This window comes from Nomascus leucogenys, chromosome 16 (genome assembly GCF_006542625.1).
Source record: "Nomascus leucogenys isolate Asia chromosome 16, Asia_NLE_v1, whole genome shotgun sequence".
NCBI lineage: Eukaryota > Metazoa > Chordata > Mammalia > Primates > Hylobatidae > Nomascus > Nomascus leucogenys.
In genome coordinates this window covers 5,330,024-5,354,288 of record NC_044396.1, presented here as the reverse complement: position 1 = coordinate 5,354,288, position 24,265 = coordinate 5,330,024, and the positions used below count along the sequence as shown (strand labels likewise).

At 39.2% G+C, this 24,265-nt stretch overlaps 1 protein-coding gene across 1 annotated transcript in view; it reads right to left on the bottom strand.

The window, feature by feature from the left end:
• Nucleotides 1–5,452: 5,452 nt before the first annotated feature.
• VCPIP1 (valosin containing protein interacting protein 1) overlaps nucleotides 5,453–24,265 on the bottom strand; it is a 42,116-nt gene continuing 23,303 nt past the window's right edge. The window contains exon 3 of the mRNA XM_003274789.2: nucleotides 5,453–12,334. Coding sequence (XP_003274837.1) covers nucleotides 11,463–12,334 — 872 coding nt within the window. The 3' untranslated portion in view covers nucleotides 5,453–11,462. The remainder of the gene's footprint in view (nucleotides 12,335–24,265) is intronic.

The following is a 24,265-nucleotide window of genomic DNA, read 5'->3' as shown; positions in this document are numbered from 1 at the left end:
GGATGGGAAGCAGTAGGTACAGCTATATGGATGGCGCATATTCCTGGGGAAGCAATCTAAAGATTTAGAGTAGAAAATGAATTAGGCATTTTTTTATTATTTACATAATAAAAATACAAATATATTTATCATATTTACAAACTGAATTTGTAGAGATAAAACAATTTTCAAAGAAAATGACAAAAATTAGCCAGGTGTGGTGGCACGCGCCTGGAATCCCAGCTACTTGGAGGCTGAGGCAGGGAGAATTGCTTGAATTCAGGAAGCAGAGGTTGCAGTGAGCTGAGATTGCGCCACTGTACTCCAGCCTGGGTGACTGAGCGAGACTCCGTCTCAAAAAAAAAAAAAAAAAAAAAAGAGTGAATAGCGGGACATAAAACAAGATAGTTGAAGTGTCTATTAATCTTGTCCACAATCTATTCCTACTTTCTTCTTGTGGAATAACTGCCAGTGAATTTATACCCAGGCAAAAACAAGAGGCCTGTTCTCCAAATAAATTAAATTACAATGACTGCCTTGATTTCACTGGGTGAAGAAATAGGTGAAAAAACAATTACAACATTTGCCTTGAAAAAACTCTAACTTCTAATTAGTGTCCCAGAAAAAAAACACCTTTTCATTTTTTTTCTTCAATTATTCTAGGGAAAGTGAAATCCTTTTCATTGTAACATTTGGGACTACTTTGGCTATTTATTAGCTTAATTAAACTATAGATTTTTTAAAAGGCACTTATGGCTAAAAGAACATAACTTGAATCCCATCAACCTTGACAATGTAAAAGTAATAAATAGGATAGCTAATAAAAAATTAGGAAGTAGAATGAGAAGATAAGGGATTTCAGAAAGTGTAAAAATGCTAATTTCCTCATTTTTCATAGGGAGAGTCAAGAGATAATGTTTGAAATTGGTGGATTAATAAACAGAGACCTAACTATATTATTTAAAGTTATAGAGAAACCTAAAAAAGGGAAAGGGAACTAATATTTTTCACAATGGAGGAATAAAATACTGTCTAAAGTTGACAGATCAAGAGATTATACATATCTTATTTAAGTTGTGGAGGTAACCACCAAAGATAAAACAGTTGATTTAGCGATTGGGATGGGAGAACTGGGTGCCTTCTATAGTTTTGAATTATTTTAGCCATGTACATGTATTGCTTTGAGAATAAGTTTTTTTTGTTTGTTTTGTTTTGTTTTTGAGACGGAGTCTCGCTCTGTCGCCCAGGCTGGAGTGCAGTGGCTCGATCTCGGCTCACTGCAAGCTCCGCCTCCCGGGTTCATGCCATTGTCCTGCCTCAGCCTCCCGAGTAGCCAGGACTACAGGCGCCCGCCACCTCACCCAACTAATTTTTTGTATTTTTAGTAGAGACGGGGTTTCACCATGTTAGGTAGGATGGTTTCGATCTCCTGACCTCGTGATCCGCCTGCCTCTGCCTCCCAAAGTGCTGGGATTACAGGCTTGAGCCACCGCGCCCAGCCGAGAATAAGTTTTAAATGGGAAAAAATTAAGGCTTATTTGAATGAGAACTTTTCCAGATAGTAATTGTTCTAATTACCCCATGTACCAAAAATAAATTTAATAACATTGTAACATTTACAAAGGCGCCAAATCACCTGCCATAAGAAAGATCACATAATGATAATCTTAAATTGAAATGGAATACTATAAGCACAATTTAAGATAGGCATTTGATTACTAGCCACTTAGGCAGTACCACTGCTTAACGGAAACAGGTGACAGATACTGGTATAGACTGGGAGAAGCTATAGAAAGAAATGAAACTAATCTTTCTAGGTCGGGCACCATGGCTTGTGCCTGTAATCCCAGCCCTTTGGGAGCCGAGGTGGGTGGATTGCTTGAGTTCAGGAGTTTGAGACCAGCCTGAGCAACATGGAGAAACCCCATCTTTACAAAAAATACAAAAATTAGCCAAGAGTGGTGGCATACGACTGTAGTCCCAGCTACTTGAGAGGTTGAGGCACAAGAATCGCTTGAACCCATGAACAAAGATCATCTGCTGCACTCCAGCCTGGGCAACAGAGCGAGACTGTCCAAAAAAAATTAAAATGCCAGGCGCGGTGGCTCACACCTGTAATCCCAGCACTTTGCGAGGCCGAGGCGGGCGGATCACGAGGTCAGGAGATCGAGACCTCCTGGCTAACACGGTGAAACCCCGTCTCTACTAAAAAATACAAAAAATTAGCCGGGTGTGGTGGCGGGCATCTGCAGTCCCAGCTACTCGGGGGGCTCAAGCAGGAGAATGGCGTGAACTTGGGGGGTGGAGCTTGCAGTGAGCTGAGATCGCGCCACTGCACTCCAGCCTGGGAGACAGAGCGAGACTCCATCACAAAAAAAAAAAAAAAAAAGAGGCTGGGTGCTGTGGCTCATGCCTGTAATCCCAGCACTTTGGGAGGCCGAGGCGGGCGGATCACTTGAGGTCAGGAGTTCGAGACCAGCCCGGGCAACATGGTGAAACCCTGTCTCCACTAAAAATACAGAAATTAGCTGGGCGTGGTGGCGTTTGCCTGTAGTCCCAGCTACTTGGGAGGCTGAGGCACGAGAATCACTTGAACTCGGGAGGCAGAGGTTGCGGTGAGCTGAGATCGCACCACTGCACCCCAACCTGGGCAATAGGGCAAGACTAAGCCTCAAAAAAAATAAAATAACTAGTCTTTCTATAGTCCTGGTCATGTTGAAAGAAATCAGAATAACTGAGGGCTTCTAACCCTCTAATTTGATTCTGGCTTTACTGTTTTGCTTACATTTGTGTTATTCATCTATGTATCTAATTTACATTGGTCATATTACAAAGACACATTTTCATTTTAAAGGAGAAGCTTATGTATCTGGTTACTTTTGTATACTCAGTGCAGAATCTCATTCCTTGCTAAAGTTTTTTTTTTCTCTAGCAACCCTGTTTTCAACAGTTTTCTCAAAAGTTCCTCATCCTTCTCTATTCAGCTGGCTCACTGCCCCCTTATAGGATCTGGAGTCGAAGGTATGGCAAACATAAGCATCCCATTTAATTTTGTTTGATGAACTGACCTAGTTAGTAAAATATTTTTGGAGATACTGAGTCTTGCCAATTTATTTTTTAAGAGACAGGGACTCACTCTGTTGCCCAGGCTGAGTGCCGTGACACAATCATAGCTCACTTATAAACTTCCCCAGCCTCCTGAGTAGCTGGGACTACAGGCATGCACCACCACACCCAGCTAATTTTTTTCCAATAGTGTTGGGGTCTCGCTATGTTGCCCAGGCTGGTCTTGAATTCCTGGCCTCAAGTGATCCTCCCATCTCTGCCTCCCCATGCACTGGGCACGATCCTCCATCCCTGGCCAATTTGATTTTTTTTTTTTTTTTTTTTTTTGAGACGGAGTCTTGCTCTGTTGCCAAGGCTGGAGTGCAGTGGCACCATCTTGGCTCACCGCAACTTCCACCTTCTGGGTTCAAGCAATTCTCCTTTCTCAGCCTCCCAAGTAGCTGGGAGTACAGGTGCACGCCACCATGCCTGGCTAATTTTTGTATTTTTAGTAGAGACAGAGTTTCACTATGTTGATCAGGCTGGTCTCGAACTCCTGACCTCGTGATCTGCTGGCCTCGGCCTCCCAAAGTACTGGGATTACAGACATAAGCCACCGTGCCTGGCTGGCCAATTTGATTTTTAAGTATCCTATCAATTATTTAGGTCTCAGATAGTACATCACCTCTCAGGAAGCATTCCCTAACCATTTAGCAGGTCAGGTTAGTTCCTCTTGCAGCATAATCCCACACCACCCAATGCTCCCCCAATATGTACAGTTACTTGCTTGTTTAAATGTATCTCTCTATCACTAAAAATGTAAATGTAATGAAGGCAGGAAGTGTCTTTCCCAGTTTATTTATTCCTTCTGTTTAGCAAAGTACCTGACACGATTCCATAGAAATAAATTTTCTAGTTGAGATGCATATAGCCCATGAACTATTTTTTGAGAAACATCACCTTTGGGAAACCTCCCCTCCAAAGCAGCAGACCCACTTAGTAAACAAGAATTATTTTAGGTCCTTGAAAAGCTGGACTTTAACCAGTGATTCTCCAATGTACCCAGGTTAGTCATCTAAGAAATTCTGAAACTCTTCCTTAAAGCACCTCCAAATTTAGAGGAGGCAAGAAAACAAATCCAAGGAAGGAAGAACTTGAGATGGAGGACTAGGGTTCAGGAAGGGAACTAGTAGGAAGTGAAATTAAAGCTGTTGCTCCTACCTGTAATCCCAGCACTTCTGGGATTTGAGACTAGCCTGAGCAACATAGGGATACCCTGTCTCTACAAAAAATAAATTAGCCAGGTGAGGTGGCACATCTGTAGTCCCAGCTATTTGGAAGGCTGAGGCAGCAGGATCACTTGAGCCCAGGAGTTTGAGATTGCAGTGAGCTATGATGGCACCACTGGGCACTCCAGCCTGCACAGCAGAGTGAGACCATCTCTTAAAAAAAAGCCAGATACTCTATACACTGAAATCAATTGAAACCATGTTGATGTATCTAAAAACAAGCTAGATTTAACAATAAATGTTTGTAAAGACTTATGTGACCCCAAATTTTATTCCCTTGCTAAATTACAAATGTAGCATTAAAGTTAAGAACATAGACTATGGAGTCTTAAACATCTGGATTTAAATCTCAGCTCTGCCACCTAACTCCAGGACTTTAGATAAACCAACTAATCTATATCAACTTGTTTCCTAAAAGATGATAATGGTAGTACCCAACCACAAAGGCTTTTGATGGTTAATTATTGCATGTAATGTTCAGCCTATTGCCCAGATATAAGGAAAAGAGTCACTAAATGTTAGCTATTACCAATGTGTTTTGTGCTCATCTCCATCATTGGGATGTAAGCTCTAAGGACACATGGAATTTGTCTCACTTGGAACTGTTTCCCAGGTTTTTAAAACAGGCATTTGATCAGTACTTGTTTAAAATAATGAATGACCCCTCTATTTAGTAGAGACCCTGTCTGTACTAATACAAAAATTAGCCGGGCATGGTGGCGGGCGCCTGTAATCCCAGCTACTCGGGAGGCTAAGGCAGGAGAATTGCTTGAACCTGGGAGGCAGAGGTTGCAGTGAGCCAAGATGGTGCCACTGCACTCCAGTCTGGGCAACAGAGCGAGACTCGGTCTCAAAAAAGAAAAGAAAATTAAAAATAAAATACTGATTCCATAAATCAAATATTAAAATGTCATCACTTTATAGGTAGACTTCGTACTATACCTGTTTCTATAAATAGAACAAACAGGGATAATCCCCCCAGATTCCTACACAATTTATCTGTTTCTCAAATAATTTATGTGGTATGACAAATGGGCCAAAGACAGGTTTACTTCTAAAGAGTGTGCAAATTTGAAGAGCCCATATGTTTTTCACCTCAGTGTATCATACACAGTTCAGAAAATCAATTAAAGACTTACTTCAGTTTTTCTATATACATTTTTAATGATTAGAAACAATCGATTATTAAGTCAGAATTGCAGTTGCTGGGGTCTGAGCCAGACAATAAAAATAAAATCCATAATGAGCTGTTATAAGTAGGATGTTTATCTTATTTACTAGAGTTTTTGAGAATTCTATTCTGATGGTATGTGACCAATGGCATGCATATACAAGACCTCAAGTCCAAGTTTGAGATAACTGTAGCCAACACCTAAAGGAAAGGTAATTATGTTTAGTTTACATGGGGCTCATACCCATGTCACTTGTCCCGTCAGCACTATGCCCTCTGCAAGTGAGACTATGACGACAATCGTCAGCAGAACAAAAGGCTGACAATTGTGAAACCATAAGGTTACAGAAGAAATGGAGGCCTTGAAAGGCTCCAAGACTTGCCTTGGGTCACAGAGCACACTGTCGGTTCATGAGATTCTCAGTGCTGCACATGGTCATAAATGTTTGAATGTACAACCATCCATTTTTTAGTCAATTATGTACGAGTAAAATAAGTTTTAATGTAACAAATTATTTAAATAATGTGTGCCCTGTAAGGATTTATCCCACTTAATGGCAACTGAACTCTACCACATTACATTAACATGTAACAACAGCAAATATTTGAGTGTTTACTATGTGTCAGGCACTCTTCTCATCATCAGATACGTGTTAACTCATTTAATACAGCCACCCTAGGAGCAGATGTGATTCTCATCCTCTCAGAGAGGAATGCACAGAGAGGCCACAGAAAGCAGCGTACCAGGACTCAGACCTAGGCAGCCTGGTGTCTAAGGCTATACTCTAAATTATTGAGTTAAATGATCTAATAAAATGTATATTAAGCATGTACAATAAAACTTAAAATGTGTTGACTGCTAAGCTACACAAACGTTATTTAGTACCATTATCTGTATTTCCTTTCATTTCCTTATCACTAACCAGTTTTTTTAAACCACCACAAAATCAAGTTCTCTATTAGAATTTGCCTTTTAAAATATTCAGTAAGCATTATGGCCCAATTATGTAATGTCTGAAGAAATTTTGCTGGCTGGGTGAGGTGGCTCACGCCTGTAATCCCAGCACTTGGGGAGGCAGAGGAGGGCAGATCACTTGAGCTCAGGAGTTCAAGACTAGCCTGGGCAACATGGCAAAACCCTGTCTCTACAAAAAATACAAAAATTAGCCAGGTATGGTGGCACATGCCTGTATTCCCAGCTATTCAGGAGGCTGAGGTGGGAGGATCACTTGAGCCCAGGAGGTTGAGGCTGCAATGAGCCCTGATCGTGCCATGGCAATCCAGCCTGGGCAGCAGAGTGAGACCCTGGTTTTTTTTTGTTTTGTTTTGTTTTTGTTTTTTTGTTTTTTTTAATTGCGCACTCTGTTTTCACTGGGTCCATTTCATCTAGCAATGAAATCTACATTAAGGGGAAAAATTACTATTCCTGTATGATAACCCGCTTAAGTTCAACAAGAAAACTTTATTATTTAAGAATTTCTTTACAAAACTGAACTATATGTTCATGCATTGTAATTCCAGGAAACTAAAGAACATAAAATTACCTTTAAAAGCTAATGTGGAGAATTTCAGGGGAAAATCAGTTATTAACTTATAGTTTTATTATTGATATAAAAGAAAACTTCAAATACTGTACAGTAAGGTGTGCTGTGGAACACTATAATACACTACTACCAATTATTCATTACTCAAATGTAATATATACAGCAATCACGAAATCGGAAAATAATGGGCAACAGCCAGTGCCTTAAGGGTGACATAACATCTATACTATTTTATTGAGCAGTTAAAGCACTTGCTATTTTTCTAAATATTTACACTATTACTGCTTATGTTTACAAATTCTAAATATCATTTCCCTCCAAAAAGTGGACTTTCCAGTTCTTGGCACGAATTCTTAGTCAAATAAGCCTGAAAATACTGACAACCTTTTCAGTCTTGCATTGCTCTACCACAGGCATAAGGGCTCAGGACAAGATTTCTGCATTCTAAAGAAAAGTATGCAATACCTTAAAATTTTAAAAACTAAGTAATTGATACTCACAAGCAGGTAACATCAACTAAAACTTTTTTCTTTACTAATTTTTCCTTTTCTTTTACAAGAGAATAATCATTAATATTATACTACAAAAGCATGTAGTCTCCATAATTAAAAAATTAAATGTCAGATATACAAGTAATGGCATTTTCTCCAATAATTCACAATTTTTACAATTTCTGCTATTTTGGAACAAACATTAAAATTCCCACGATTTAAGTATCATTAAGTACGAACTGAAACACTTAGCATCTCAAAGAATTATCAAGAATGGTAGAACTTGTAATTAACTCTATAACTTACATGGGTGATATAGTTCCCCTTTGTTGTTTTATTTCTTAAATATACATTCTACTAACGAATATTTTCATGTGAACAGCTCTGGTTTGAAAAATTAATTTATACTGTGAAGAGGCTTAAGGTTGTACAATTTTGTTAAATTATATAACCTTGAATGGTAGGATACATTTACTCAACTTAGAATATGGCACTCACTATTATTATTATAAATGGTGGTTTTTAATTCACATTAAGATAGGTGGAATTTAATCCAATTTTGCAAAGGCTTTGTTTTTATAAAAATCTTAAGATGGAAACCTTGCTTTGAGAATCATAAAACTCAAAATCTGTGCTGTAGTATTTTAAGTATGAACCAATTGAAATTACTGTTGAAAAATGAAGACAAAACTGTACTGATATTCTGAAATAAACACTTTATGCTGCCACTATATTGACCAGTTGAAGTGTAATTAATGACAGAAGTAAATTTTTTACCTAAAGGTTAATTATTAGTGAGGTCTACATATTTAGAGAGTTATTCAGTAGCAGATAGTATTGTAGCTAACTACATAAAACAATACTTTTATACATTTTGCATTTAGTAGCTAACATGTGATGTCAGTACAATTCTCAAAAACCTGTCATTAGTAGTATGAGTTGCTAGCAAGTGATCTTCCCTGAGGTAAGAGACCATATGCAAAAGTCAGTGTTCATCTCCAATGAAGATACTTAAAAATAATGGCAATAAGGACCTGTGGCCAGGAATTACAGATGCATTTCAGATTGATACCTTAATTGCAAGCAGTAGGCTTGACTGTAAAAACCCAACTAAAAATCACTGGAAGACACAGAGCCAGTATCAGTCAATAGCATTTGCTAACTTTCTCAGGCCTCTACCCTAACATTTTCCAATAAAATATCTGAAACAGAGTGAAGGGGGAGAAATGGGTTTGCTCTTTAACTAGTTCCTGAGTAACCATTCTCATGGAGTTAATTATATTCTATCTTAATATATGGCAGCATCTTGTTTTCTTCAATTTACAACAATTTCTCATTACCAGTATTCTAGATATATACTATCTTCAACACTACCTGGACTTTAGGTCGGTATGATTAACTATAGAATGGATTATTGAAGAAAAAATTTACAACTTTATTTCAATGTTTAGTGAAGCACTGCAAACAGAATTGCAGGAATGCATTTTAGTTATAATGTTACCTCTAGGGCTAAAAAAAAAAAAAAAATTTACCTGAGATGTCTAGCTTGCACTCCAAGATGTGGCTATATCACAAATGGCAGTACTAGAAAAATAACCATGCTATAGTCATGTATTTGGTTATGAAAACCATATGGAAAGACAAAGGATGATATTTAAAAACTTAAAGAAACCCTATTCTAAAACTTCTTTGTGAGGATACCTGGCCTACTTCTCAAAAACCATCAATCACCCCAACCAAATTTTCAGCTGATTTGAAATAATTTCAAGAAATTTGATCACTTATCAGAATTGAGCCTTTTATTCATTTATCAAGGGAGAACCCAAACTGTTATTGTACTATTCATACCTAACTGGCTTTTAAATAGCATTGCTGTAGCTAGAGAAATTAATAAAGTTGTCAGAGATTAAGTCCATCTTCTAACATTCACATACACATTCTAATTTGCACTAAATGTAAGAATAGGGATATAAAGTTTGTTTCTGGTATTTTATGTTAATGCTATGAGATATCTGTCAGTTATCAATGAACAAAATATTTGTTAAAGATGATTATATCATTTTACATGAAAGCAGTGCATTTTTTGATTAAACTTCCTGTATTTAAATCCCCCCCCCAAAAAGTTACAGTGGCTGAAAAAGCCAAAAATAATTATAGTGGTTAGTGAAGTGATATTTGTAATTTGTCGTTTAATACACAGAAGCCACCTTTACTAAGTAGTAAATAGTATTTGGTAGCTACAGCTCTTATTTTATGCAAAAATAGTGTACAATATAAAAATTTAAAAATTTCCTGCTGTTTTGATAGGGAGAAAGAAAATTTAGGATGAAGATAAAATATAGACAAACGTGATAATGTGATAAAAACTAACCCAAATATATATTTTGCTCAGATACACCTGTAAAATGTCTAGATTCTCCAATCTTTCCTTATTTAAAATAGAGTAGTTTGTTTAAGAAGTGGATTCAGTTAGAGATACTTTCACAGAAAGATGACCAAAATCTGCCTTATCTGGAAACACAAGTTAAAGTACTGTCTATATCCCTTATGAATCAACAGGCAGAGACTTTTAAACATCTGATAAAATACTTTCTGACATACATTTTCTTAGAATTACAAACACAGTTCTGCATCTGTTACATGTGCAAACAGAGACAGCCAGGCTTTGAATGCTCTAGGTAAGAGATTGTATTAACATACATTTTGTCTTTCAGCCATTCAAATTCAACTTAATTTCAGTGAACAGATGAAGAATATGGGTTGAAATGTACATTTCAGAATACAGATTTGCAGAATAAAATAAAATAGTGCAATACCAATCTCAGGATAAACACTCTTCTGTTGTTTTTAAGGAATAAGCATGAAAGCTGCTTCTCAAGAAACTGGCACTAAAGACTTGATGAATACACTAAGCAAATACCCAGCTGATCAGGGTGTGATGCAGTAAAATTTGCATCTAAACCCAAGTGAGGCCAACAAATAAACTCTTATGGATTCTAAGAAAAAAAGAAAACATTTTGGCTCAAAGGGGCATAAATACACTTAGCATATACAGGCTTAAATACCACTGATCAAAATTGTAGAACAATTAACTCATTCATAAAGATAAACTCTTATTTATAAATTCTCTACTGCTACCATTATTTCTTTTTCTACCACACTTTGCAATCAACTTTTCTGCAAGATTAAAAAAAAAAAAATCAGGTGGTTCTTGACCAAGCCAGGAATCAAAAATAATGGTAACATATTAATAGAGCACACACAATTGGCTGTGCTGGCTCAGACAGCAACACAACTGAATCACATTGACCTCATCAATCTAGAAGAGATTTTTCCCCAACCTTGCGCAAATCAGCAAAATGTTATATCATTACATTCTATTCTCAAGATATTTTCGCCAAGAAATCTCTATGAATGTGTTTATGTTCATGGAAACATTTGCATCCCACTGTCTAATAAATAATTGTATGAATTTTAAGATACAATTTAGTTCAGATAAAATTCAAGTTTACATAAACCTTTTGACACTAGTGTATGTGAGATGGTTACCTTGATGACATCAACATTAGCAAAATCTCATTTCCCCTCCATTTCTAGCCTTTTCAGAAATCAAACGTATTTAAGTAAGAGAATTTTCATGTTGGAAACATAAAGACTTTCATGGAATTAAAATTACAAAGAACTTCCAATGAACCACATATATGGAAGAAAGTCATCTCAGCAGATCTAATAGCTAATTTATAGAAATTCAGAGCCAGCCTGGGCAGCAGTATATTAAAAGCTATGGCCAATCACACACTTGCTATCATGCACTGAATAACAAGATATAATCTTTGAATTATATACGTACAAGATTTTTAATGACTAATCAAGTTACGTGGCCCAGCCAACAAATATTACATATTCACAATAAACATTCTGCCTTTATTAGCCTCTAGTTAAATCAAGAGTGATCCATTGGCTCAGTTGTGTTAGTCATCTCAGCATCTTGACTATCCATCTCTTCAAGCTCCTCCACAGAATTTCCCCTTTGTGCTTTTGACCTTGTGGCAAAGGCTGCTCCCAGTGCATCTGCTACACAGCCATCAGTTGTTTCTGTATTCAAATTTTCAGTACCACCAGTTAAAGGAAAAGATTCAGGCAAGCCAGTCTGAAGACTCCCAGACTTTGCAGAAGAACTCACAACTTCTGTTTTCCTTTGAGGAAGATCAGATGGTGACTGCTCTGTACTTTGATCCCGAAGGTGCCTGTCCATTGAAGCCTGAATAGAAGAAACCATTTCCTGCAATTTTTTTCGCTGGGCCTCAACCAAATCAGGATCAAGCTGCCTACCGTCTCTCATTGTTACTACTCCAGGAGCTATTCGAATAAGCTCACTATTACTAGAAGAAGCTGTGAATACAGCAGGCTCTGTTTTAGTGGAACTATTACTAAAGTCTGTCCCTGTATTATGCTTTCTTACAACTGAAGTTTCCCTAGCTCTTGGATCAAGATGTGGGTTACCAGATGCAGTTCCTAAAGAATGCCCTTTTCCCTGAAAGGCAGTTACGTTATGAAGTTGCTCAGATTTCTTTTTCACTACTCCACCACTACCTAGTTTTAATAGCCCATGTGAGGGACTTGATTCCCTACTTCTTGTAGTAGCCTCTGCTCGAACCTGACTTACAGCCTCTTTAACTAAATCTTCAACATCAGGACCAATGGGGAAATGTCCTGCAGCATCCACACACAATTCCAGTCTATCTTCAGAAGCATTATAGACAAAGGTTTTGCCAGGCAGATGTGGAAAAGTACAATGCTTGCCATCAGCCATACCTAAAAAAGGGAAAAGATATTTAACATATTAAAATCTTAAGGTATTAACAAAAGTGTAGTCAAGACAATTATAGTTAAAATAGTGAATTTTAAATAACAATTTACAGATAAAAAAAAAACAATTTACAGATAACAGCTTTCAAAACAAAATTCATTCAGATTTATTGTATTACAAAAAAGAACCATCACCATAGACCCTAAAGTAGTTCTCCCCAGGATCTTTTTTTAAAACATTTTTTTGCTATCTTAACTAATAGCAAAGTTAAGAATGGGGCTTGAGGTCGCGTAGTGGCTTACACTTGTAAACCCAGCACTTTGGGAGGCTAAGGCAGGTGGATCACCTGAGGTCAGGAGCTCGAGACCAGCCTGGCCAACATGGTGAAACCCCATCTCTACTGAGAATACAAAAAAGTAGCTGGGCGTGGCAGCAGGCGCCTGTAATCCCAGCTATTTGGGAGGCTGAGGCAGGAGAATCGCTTGAACCCGGGAGGCAGAGGTTGCAGCGAGCTGAGATTGCGGCACTGCACTCCAGCCTGGACAACAAGAGTGAAATTCCATCTCAAAGAAAAAAAAAAAGAATGGAGCTTGAAGCCAGGTGCAGTGGCTCATGCATATAATCCCAGCACTTTCAGAGGCAGACAGGTGGATCACCTGAGGTCAGGAGTTCAAGACCAGCCTGGCCAAAATGGTGAAACTCAGTCTCTACTACTAATACAAAAAAAAAAAAAAAAATAGCCGGGCGTAAAAAAAAAAAAATAGCCGGGCGTGGTGGCATGCGCCTATAGTCCCAGCTACTCAGGAGGCTGAGGCAGGAGAATCGCTTGAACTCGGGAGGCAGAGGTTGCAGTGAGCTGAGATCACATCACTGCACTCCAGCCTGGGCGACAGAGTGAGACTCAGTCTCAAAAAAAAAGAAAAAAGAATGGCGATTGAAACAAACAGCTGAGCTATAAGGAAAACACAATGTAAACAAATAAAAGAATATACCTTTATTACAATTCAAATTATAAACTTTGCCAAAACATCTATCAAGGCAAAGTGAGGTATACCTAACTTGTTGCACAGTATGTTGAACTAAAAATCAAGTCATTCTATTGAATTGTAAAAGAAAGGTGTTTTCACAGTGTGCCGTAGGTATGTATCTTTCACGAATATAAAAAATATGAGCTTTCAAAATAAGATATTCCATAGTTAAAGCAGTAGCTATGGGGCACATTTAGAAAAACTAAATAATGCACCATGACTTCAGTGTGAACTAACGCTTATAAAAAATTTAAAATACCTTATTCAATTAAATTCCTTTGAAATAATTCTTATTCATTTCTGGTAGGCCAGAACCACCCAGGTAGGCCAGGGGTTATGGATGCTCCTCACAAGGCTCACTGCTATTTATTTCTCCTGGTCCACTAATGCAGCAGCAGAGGATAAAAACTTTAAAGTAAACTTCTCTTATTTTCTAGTCAAGGAGTTGGTCTCACTACAGGGTATTCAAAAATTTTACACTTGTTTCAGCCTGTGTATTAAAAAAAAAATTGTGTGTTTTAAACAATCCACTACCTTTACACTTTAAATTTGTCACTCTAAGTATACTCCACATATGTGACAGTAAGCGTTTTCCAATTTACAAAATTATATACTATTTTCAAAAAAAAGATAAAGAACTTTTTATAATATATGGTACATAGTAATATGTTTATGGCAAAATATAAAGGCAAAAGCAAACTAGTTAGAATCAAATGAAAGGATAAGTGCTACAGAAATTCGGAGAGGTGGGATAATGAATAAACTCGGGAATGCTTTGTGGGCATTTAGGCATTCTCTAGTTTTGTAGGATATTAAGAATAGTTCTTCATTCCCTGAAAAAGAGCTTCAATGGTTCTAATGTACCTCTCTGAAATAACTCAATTGCAAATGTATAAATAACATACATTAATTTCAAATAAACATTCATTTCAATGGTAGGTAAAGTATCAATTAATAAAAATCCAAGTAGAATTTCCTCTTGACACATTTTCAGCAGAGATAAAAGACAAAAACAGATATACCAAAGTTGAAGTCAGAGATGTGGTCTAAATACTACTTTTCTGCGTACATCTGGAATGAGTTTATTGGCTACCAATCCCTGTCCTCAGAAATCTATAGACTATAGCTCAGGAAACAAAAGTAGCAAAGAACAGAATTTTATAAGGCCAAAACTGCCTCAAGGCAAAGCTTTTAAACATCCATCTGAATAGATAACATCTATTGAGCCTCACTACGTGCCAGGAACTAAAATAGACTCTGAGGATTTAAAAATAAAATACCATAATTCTTAGAAGATAGTTACAAACAGATTATTATAATACAATCGGGTAAGTATAATGATGGGTATATTACTCATTTCACTCAATTATTTAAGGATTAAATGAGAAAACATTTAAGCACATTAAAAATATTAAAACACTGAAGCACATACCACAGTGCCTAATATCAATCAGGTAGTCAATATGTTTTAATTCTTCTATTAGAAAAAAACGGGGCCGGGCGCGGTGGCTCACGCCTGTAATCCCAGCACTCTGGGAGGCCAAGGCGGGTGGATCACGAGGTCAGGAGATCGAGACCATCCTGGCTAACATGGTGAAACCCCGTCTCTACTAAAAATACAAAAAATATTAGCCGGGCGTGGTGGCAGGCGCCTGTAGTCCCAGCTACTCGGAAGGCTGAGGCAGGAGAATGGCGTGAACCCGGGAGGCGGAGCTTGCAGTGAGCTGAGATCGTGACACTGCACTCCAGGCTGGGTGACAGAGCGAGACTCCATCTCAAAAAAAAAAAAAAAAAAAAAAAAAAAAAAAAAAAAAAAAAAGGTTTTGTGGCCGGGCGTGGTGGCTCACGACTGTAATCCTAGCACTTTAGGAGGCCAAGGCGGGCAGATCACTTGAGGTCAGGAGTTCAAGACTGGCCTGGCCAACATGGTGAAACCCAGTTTCTACTAAAAATACAAAAATTAGCTGGCATGGTGGTGTGTGAGCCTGTAGTCCCAGCTACTGGGGAGGCTGAGGCCGGAGAATTGCTTGAACCCAGGAGGCGGAGGTTGCAGTGAGCCGAGATGGCGCCACTATACTCCAACCTGGGTGACAAAGCAAGACTCCATCTCAAAAAAAAAAAAAAAAAAAAAAGGTTTTGCAGGTGTTTCCAAATTGCTACTGAGATGCTTTTACTTGGCTATCCCTAGAAAGAATCATAGTTCCACACATGTTCATCACAGTATTACTTACAATGAAATAATGGAAAAAATCTAAATTTTCGATAAGAAATAATTATTTCCTATCTACCTGTTGGAAGTATATGCAGCTATTAAAATTTAGATAAACAGGCCCGGCGCAGTGGCTCACACCTGTAATCCCAGCCTTTGGGAGGCCGAGGCGGGCAGATCATGAGGTCAGGAGTTTGAGATTAGCCTGGCCAACATGGTGAAACCCCATCTCTACTAAAAATACAAAAATTAGCCAGGTATGGTGGTGCGCACCTGTAGTCCCAGCTACTCAGGAGGCTGAGGCAGGGAGAATTGCTTGAACCCAGGAGGTGGAGGTTGTGCTGAGCCAAGATCGCACCACTGCACTCCAGCCTGGGCAACAGAGCAAGACTCCATCTCAAAAAAAAAATTTTAGATAAACAATGCTTGAACCCAAGAGGCGCAGGCTGCAGTGAGCCCAGATCATGCCACTGCACTCTAGACTGGGCAACAGAGTGAGACTCCGTCTCAAAAAAAAATATTTAGATAGAAAACTGTGATGCCTGATATATACATTAAAATGTGCATGATGCTGCAATAGCAGGAAACAAATCTAAGTACTATGATTACAATCTTGCCTAAAACATGTATGTATAAGACAAATATTTTTAAATGATAGGTGATGTTTCCCATTTCTATAGTTTCTGCACATTTATACTGTTATTAAAAAACTCCAGCCAGGCATGGTGGCTCAGCACATTGGGAGGCTGAGGCGGGAGGATCACTTGGAGTTTGTTTCCAACAAACAAAGGCTAGGAGTTTGATACCAGCTAGGCAACATGGTAAGACCCTGGTCTCTACAAAAAAACAAAAGGTTAGCTGAGGGTGATGGCATACACCTACAGTCTCAGCTTTTTGGGAGGCTGAGGCAGGAGGATCACTGAGCTCTGGAGTTTGAGGTTGCAGTAAGCTATTACTGAGCCACTGAACTCCAACATGGGTGATAGCAAGAAACTGTCTTAAAACAAAACAAAACAAAAAACAAATGCCCCAATTTAAAATGTATATTTAAAAATCAATGGATAGGCTGGGCACAGTGACTCACACCTGTAATCCCAGCACTTTGGGAGGCCTGGGCAACAGAGCAAGACTCTGTCTCAAAAAAAAAAAAAAAAAAAAAAAAATTATATACTTTAAATACAATACAAATACTGTTGTGATACTTTTAAGCATAATTGTTTACGGTTTTTTTTTGGCAGGTATAGAGAATGTTCAGATTTTATATAGTCCTTTGAATTTTAAGAAGCAAGGCACATTAAAATTTCTCTATCACGTATCAACAATTCCACTACTTAGGGCCAGGCACAGTGGCTCACACCTGTAATCCCAGCACTTTGGGAGGCTGAGGTGGGCGGATCACAAGGTCAGGAGATCGAGACCATCCTGGCTAGCACAGTGAAACCCCGTCTCTACCAAAAATACAAAAAAAAAATTAGCCAGGCGTGGTGGCGGGTGCCTGTAGTCCCAGCTACTCGGGAGGCTGAGGCAGGAGAATGGCGTGAACCCAGGAGGCGGAACTTGCAGTGAGCCAAGATCGCGCCACTGCACTCCAGCCAGGGCAACAGAGCGAGACTCCGTCTCAAAACAAAACAAAACAAAAATTTAATTACTTACATATGCTAATGACATGTATACTAGTATTTATAGTTACATTATTCTTTACATTAAAAACCCAGAAACTACCCAAAAGCTCATGAGCAGAACAATGAATTGTGTTAAAAACAATACAACAGAATACTATGTGGCAGTGAAAATGAATAACCTTATAGTTGAACTCATCAACACAGATGTACCTGAAAAAGTGTTGCTAAACTAAACAAGTCAGCCAGGTATGGGGCTCATGCCTGTAATCCCAGCACCTGGGGAGGCAGAGGCAAATTGACTACTTGAGCCTAAGAGTTCCAGCCTGGGCAACCTAAGGAGACCTCACCTCTACAAAAAACTTAAAAAATTAGCTGGGTGTAGTGGCATATGCCTGTAGTCCCAGCAACTTGGAAGGCTGAGGCAGAAGAATCACTTGAACCTGGGAGGTTGAGGCTGCAGGGAGTTGTGATCATACCACTGCGTTCCAGCCTGAGAGTAAAACCCCATCTCAAAAAAATAAAAAATAAAAAAGCTGGGCAGCCGGGCGCGGTGGCTCACGCCTGTAATCCCAGCACTTTGGGAGGCCAAGGTGGGTGGATCACGAGGTCAGCAGATCAAGACCATTCTGGCTAACACAGTGAAACTCCGTCTCTACTAAAAACACAAAAAATTAGCCGGGCATGGTGGCGGGCACCTGGAGTCCCAGCTACTCAGGAGGCTGAGGCAGGAGAATGGTGTGAACCCAGGAGGCAGAGCTTGCAGTGAGCCGAGATCGCGCCACTGCACTCCAGCCTGGGCGACAGAGCGAGACTCCTGTCTCAAAAAAAAAAGAAAGAAAGAAATCATAGAAGAAGGTATACAGCATAATTCCATTTTTATAAAGTTCAAACACAGGCAAAGCTGAGTATTATATAGTTAAAACTAAATTCGCCATTCATTTCTTCATTTCTCTGTACAAAAACCTGCAAGAAAACTTTCTCTCTCTCTCTCTCTCTATATATATATATATATATACACACATATATTTTGTGGGGGACAGGGTCTCACTCTGTCAACCAGGCTGGAGTACAGTTGTGTGATCATAGCTCACTGCAGCCTCGGCCTCCTGGGCTCAAGCGATCCTCCCACTTCAGCCTCACCAGTAGCTGAGACTACAGGCACATGCCACCACACCTGGCCAATTTTTCTATTTTTAGTAGAGACAGGGTTTCATCATGTTGCCCAGGCTCGTCTCAAACCCCTGGGCTCAAGCGATCTGTCTGCCTTGGCCTCCCACAATGCTGGGATTACAGGCATGAGACACCACACCTGGCCGAAAACTTACTATATTTTAAGCCAATTAATTTTATTCTTTTTTTTTTTTTTGGTGTTGTTGTTGGGGTTGGGGGGAGTGGAGTCTGCTCGCAGCTCTGTTGCCCAGGCTGGAGCACAGTGGTGCGATCTCAGCTCACTGCAGCCTCCTCCTCCCAGGTTCAAGCAATTCTCATGCCTCAGCCTCCTGAGTAGCTAGGATTCCAGGTGCCTGCCACCATACACAACTAATTTTTGCATTTTTTGTAGAGACAGGGTTTCACCATGTTAAATGATCTGCCCACCTAGGCATCTCAAAGTGCTGGGATTATAGGCACGGGCCACCATACCTGGCCTAAGCCAATTAATTTTAGCATACCTTTCCAAAAATGAAGAACAGAAATAGTAATAGTATAGTTTAGTTTAATGGGCAATACTGTTTTTCAAATGTAAATGGAACCATCTATATGTTAAGGTGGATTTGAATAAAGTAAGAGAGTTATGTATGCTCCTTTCCTGTTTTTGGAAGACGGAGGTAAATGGCTGGGGTTGAGAGAGGCTTGATATGTTTTGATTCTTTGACCACAGGATGATGATGAGGATGATGATGATGATGATGATGATAATAAATGGGAGGTACATGATGAGAACATATGGACACAAAGAGAGGAACAACAACACACACTTGGGCCGTTCGGAGGGTAGAGGGTGGGAGGAGGGAGGATCAGGTGGGTGCTAGGCTAAATATCTGGGTGACGAAATAATCTGTACAACAAATCCCCATGACACAAGTTTACCTAGGTAACAAACCTGCACTTGTACCCCTGAACTTAACAGTAATAATTTGCCACATGAATCTGTTATAAAAATACAGGGAAAAATTTACCACAAATATCAGAAAAAATTCTATTTTGGAAGGTACTTTTCTGAGGATGATCCATTTCAAATGGCTGTGTTATAGTCAGAGTTTTAATTTTGCGAACAACAGCTGGAATTCTAATAACAACAACAAACATTTGCTAAGTATTTAAATACCAGATCATTTGCTAACTGCTATACATCCACTATCTCCTTTGATCCTCACAATCACCCTGACATTATCATACCCACTTTACAAATAAACTGACACTCAGAAGTCAGAGTGTAATACATCCAGAATTTGATCTCAAATGTTCTGACTCTGATACAGAAAGGAGGCAGGGAAATACTAGGCAGAAAAGGGCAGGGTCCCTGGTGGAGGCCCACCCTCAAGCCTGGACCTGCTGCCCAAAGTGAGAACATGTATTCCTGTTTTTCTGCTCAAATATTGCTTTTTGGCCTGCCCTGCCCCCCATCCTGTACCCATAAAAACCCCAGGCAGACCAGCAGACTGGCAAAGTGGCAGAGAACGAGAGAAGAGAAGAAACAGCTGGATGTCAGAGAAAAGTAGCTTGACTTCAGAGGGATGGCTTGACGGGGGTACTTCAGGGAAGAGTTTGGCTGGGGACAGCTGAACTCCAGGGGAAGACCACCTTTCCAGTCCATCCCCTTTCTAGCTCCCCACCCCACTGAGAGCCACCTCCACCACTCAAAAAACTCCTCCACATTCACCACCCTTCAATTCGTTCGTGCAACCTGATTCTTCCTGGATGCCAGACCAGAACTTGGGTACCAAGAGGGTGGGTGCAAAAGGCTGTCACCCTGACCCTCCACTGAGCTGTTAAACACTAAGCTATTTGTGGAGGGGAAAGCTAAAAGGGCACACTGTTAACACATGCCCTCTGGGGCCCTGGGGGTCACAGGTACCCCCCTAGATGCTGCTGCAGGGCCGCACAGAGTTCTACTCCTGCTGGTGCCCAGAAGCACTCATCCCGGCCCCTGTATCTGCTGACCTGTGTGCTGCCTGTCCCATGAAGGGTGGAGAGCTGCGGGCTGAGTAAGCAAACGAACCCCTTCATAAGCCCCTCGAAGGGGTCACGGGAACTATCCCATTTCAACTCCAGAGCTCTAAACTACCTCTTAATGATAAGCACTACATGTAACATTCTAAGAAATATGACAACTCTATTGAGATATAGTTCACATACAATTCACCCATTTTAAGTGTATAACCGAATGGTTTGGGATACACACACACACACATACACACATACATATATATAGTTTTTTTTAGAGACAGTGTTTCCCTCTATCACCCAGGCTGCAGTGTGGTAGTGCAATCATAGCTCACTGCAATCTGGGCTCAAGAGATCCTTCCACCTCAGGCTCCCAGTGCTGGGATTACAGGCATGAGCTACTGTGCATAGCCAGTTTTTAGCGTATTCACAAAGTTGTGGAACTTTTAGAACAGTTTCGTCACCGCAAAAAGAAACCCTGAACCTTAGCAGTCATTCCCTCTACCTCATTCCCAGCCCTAGGGAAGCCACTGATTCACTCTCTGTTTCTCTAAGTGTTCCTATTCTGGATATTTCACTATATGCTCTTTTGTGACTGGCTTCTTTCATATGGCATAATGTTTTCAAGGTTCATCCATGATGTAACAAGTATGAATACTTTACTACTTTTTATTGCCAAATAATATTCCACTGTATAGCTGTACCACATTTTATTTATCCAATCATCAGTTGATGGGCATTTTAGTAACTTCCATTTTAGGCTATGATGAATAATGCACCTATGAACATTTGTGTACAAATTTTGTGTGGACATATGTTTCCATTTATCTTGGGTACACACCTAGGAGTAGAACTGCTGGATCATATAGTAACTCTATGTTTAATCTTTTGAGGAACTGCCAAAGTTCCCAAGTGGCTGCATCATTTTTTACATTCCTACCAGCAGGGTATGAGGGTTTCAATTTCTCTACATTCTCGCCTGCAATTATTACTATGTGACTTTTGGACCACAGCCAGGCTAGTGAGTATGAAGTATTATACCATCCCATTTTTCTTTTGATTTGCATTCCCCTGATGACTAATGATGTTGAGCATCTTTTCACATGTGATTGGCCATTTATATATTTTCTCTAGAGAGAAATCTATTCATATCTTTTGCCCATTTTTAACTGTTATTTGTCTTTTTTGTTTAGTTGTAAGAGTTCTTTATATTCTGGATACAAATCCATTCTCAGATACATGTTTGCAAAAATTTTCTCCCATTCTGTGGGTTGTGTATTTACTTTCTTGATAGTATAATTTGTAGCACAGAAGTTTGCTTTTTATTTACTTTTTTCTCTTGTTATTTATGCTTTTATTTTCGTATCTAAGATTATGCCTAATCCAAGGTCAATACATTTTATGCTTATGTTTTCTTCTAAGAGTTTTCTAGTTTTAGCAAGTAAACTTAGGTCTTTGATCTACTTTGAATTAATTTTGCATATGGTGTGAGGCAGAGGTCAAACCTGAGGTAGACATCAAACTTCAATATTTTGCATGCTAATATCTAATTGTCTGAGGACCACTTGTTGAAAAGACTATTCTTTCCCCACTGAATTGTCTCAGCAACACAGTTAACATTTAAAAAATAATTCCAAACTAGAAACAAAACTATTTTGAAAATAGTAAAGATAGCCATTCCCATGCCACCCCCTTATCCTTCAACCCCCTCCCACACACAAAACACAACTGAAGGAAGTTATTTGCAGTTGCATGGAAGACAGTGCATATCGATCCAGATTACTGGAATCCCCATAATCAATCCTAATTAAATATTAACTTCTAAAAACCACTAATTAGTATCAATATATTTCAGAAAGTAGAATTTAAAAAAGAATTTTAAAAAGGAAGAAAATAAAACCAAGTAGAATGAAATGAAAGATAAAAAGTTTAAAAGGGATGTAAAAAGGCCAGGCATGGTGGCTCACACCTGTAATCTCAGCACTTTGGGAGGCCGAGGTGGGCAGATCACCTGAGGTCAGGAGTTCTAGACCAGCCTGGCCAACATGGCGAAACCCTATGTCTACTAAAAATACAAAAATTAGCCAGGTATGGTGGCACGTGCCTTTAATCCCAGCTACTTGGGAGGCTGAGGCAGGAGAATCACTCGAACTCAGGAGGTGGAGGTTAAAGTGAGCTGAGATCACGGCACTGCACTCCAGCCTAGGCAACAGAGTAAGACTTTGTCTCAGAAAGAAAAAAAAAAAGGATGTTAAAAAAAAGAGAAGGGAAGGGATGCTCAGAGAGAAATTTACAGCTTTAAATGCCTACATTAAAAAAAAATTTGTAGGCTGGGCATGGTGCCTCACGCCTGTAATCTCAGCACTTTGGAAGGCCAAGGTGGGTAGATCTCTTAAGGCCAGGAATTCAAGACTGGCCCGGCTAACATGGCGAAACCCCATCTCTACTAAAAATACAAAAATTAGTTGGGCATAGTGGCGCACACCTGTAATCCCAGCTACTCGGGAGGCTGAGGCATGAGAATTGCTTGAATCCAGGAGGCAGAGGTTGCAGTAAGCCAAGATTGCACCACTGCACTCCAGCCTGGGCAAGAGATTGAGACTCTGTCTCAAAAAATAAAATAAAGAAATAAGAAGAGCAAATTAAACCTAAAGCAAGAATAAGGAAGGAAAAAATAAACATAAAAGCAGAAATCAATGAAACTGAAATCAGAAAAATAACAAACAAAAAAAACCCTATGAATCCAAACGTTTCTTTGAAAAGATCAACAGCCAGACTGGACAGCCAAAAAAAAAAAAAAAAAGAGGCACAAGTTGCCAAGATCAGAAATGAAAGAACTACAGATTCCACAGACGTTAAAAGGACAACAATAGGGGAATACTAGAAACAACTTAATGTCAATACAGTTGATAACCTGGATGAAATGGGCAGATTTCTTAAAAGACAAAACTAACAAAGCTTACTCAAGAAGAAATAGATAATTTTAAGAGTACTCTATTAAAGAAATTAAATTTGTAGTTAAAAAACTGCCCAGCAAAGAAAACTCTAAGCAAAGATGGCTTCACTGGTGAATTCTACCAGTTAAAATAAAACTATTATAAAATCTACCAAAAAAACAGAAGAGGAGGCAATGCTTCTCAATGCTATTTTATGAAGCCAACATTACCCTGATTAAACAATCATTACAAGAAAACTACAGATAATTATCCTTCCTGAACACAATCACAGAAACACTCAACAAAATATTAGCAAATTAAATCCAGCAAGTAAAGTTGGTTCAACATTCAAAAAAATCAATGTAATTCACGCTATCAACAAACCAAAAGAGAAAAACCATATGATCATCTTGATACATGTAGGAAAAGAGCATCTCACAAAATTCAACATCCACTCATAATATAATCTCTTAACAAACCCAGGAATAGAAAGAAATATCCTCAATCAATCCTCAATCTTACGAAAGGTATCTCTGAAAAACCTGCACGCTGAATGCTTCCAAGATAATGGAAAAAGGAAATGTCTACTCTCATCTTTCCGCCTCAACACTGAACTGAAAGGTCCTAGCCATTGCTAATAAAATTGTCTTTTATTTCCAAAAGACATGATGATCTACATAGACAAGGATCTGCTAAAAGTTGCTAAAATATGTGAGTTTAGCAAGGTCACACATGGGGTACAAGGGTAATCAAGGGCAATGTTAAAAAAAAAAAAAAAATTTTAGGCCAGGTGCAGTAGTTCACACCTGTAATCCTAGCACTTTGGGAGGCCGAGGCAGGCGGATTACTTTGAGCTCAGGAGTTTGAGACCAGCCTGGGCAATACAGTGAAACCCCGTCTCTACAAAAAATACAAAAATTAGCCGGGTGTGGTGGCCCACACCTGTGGTCCCAGCTACTTGGGAGGCTGAGGGTGG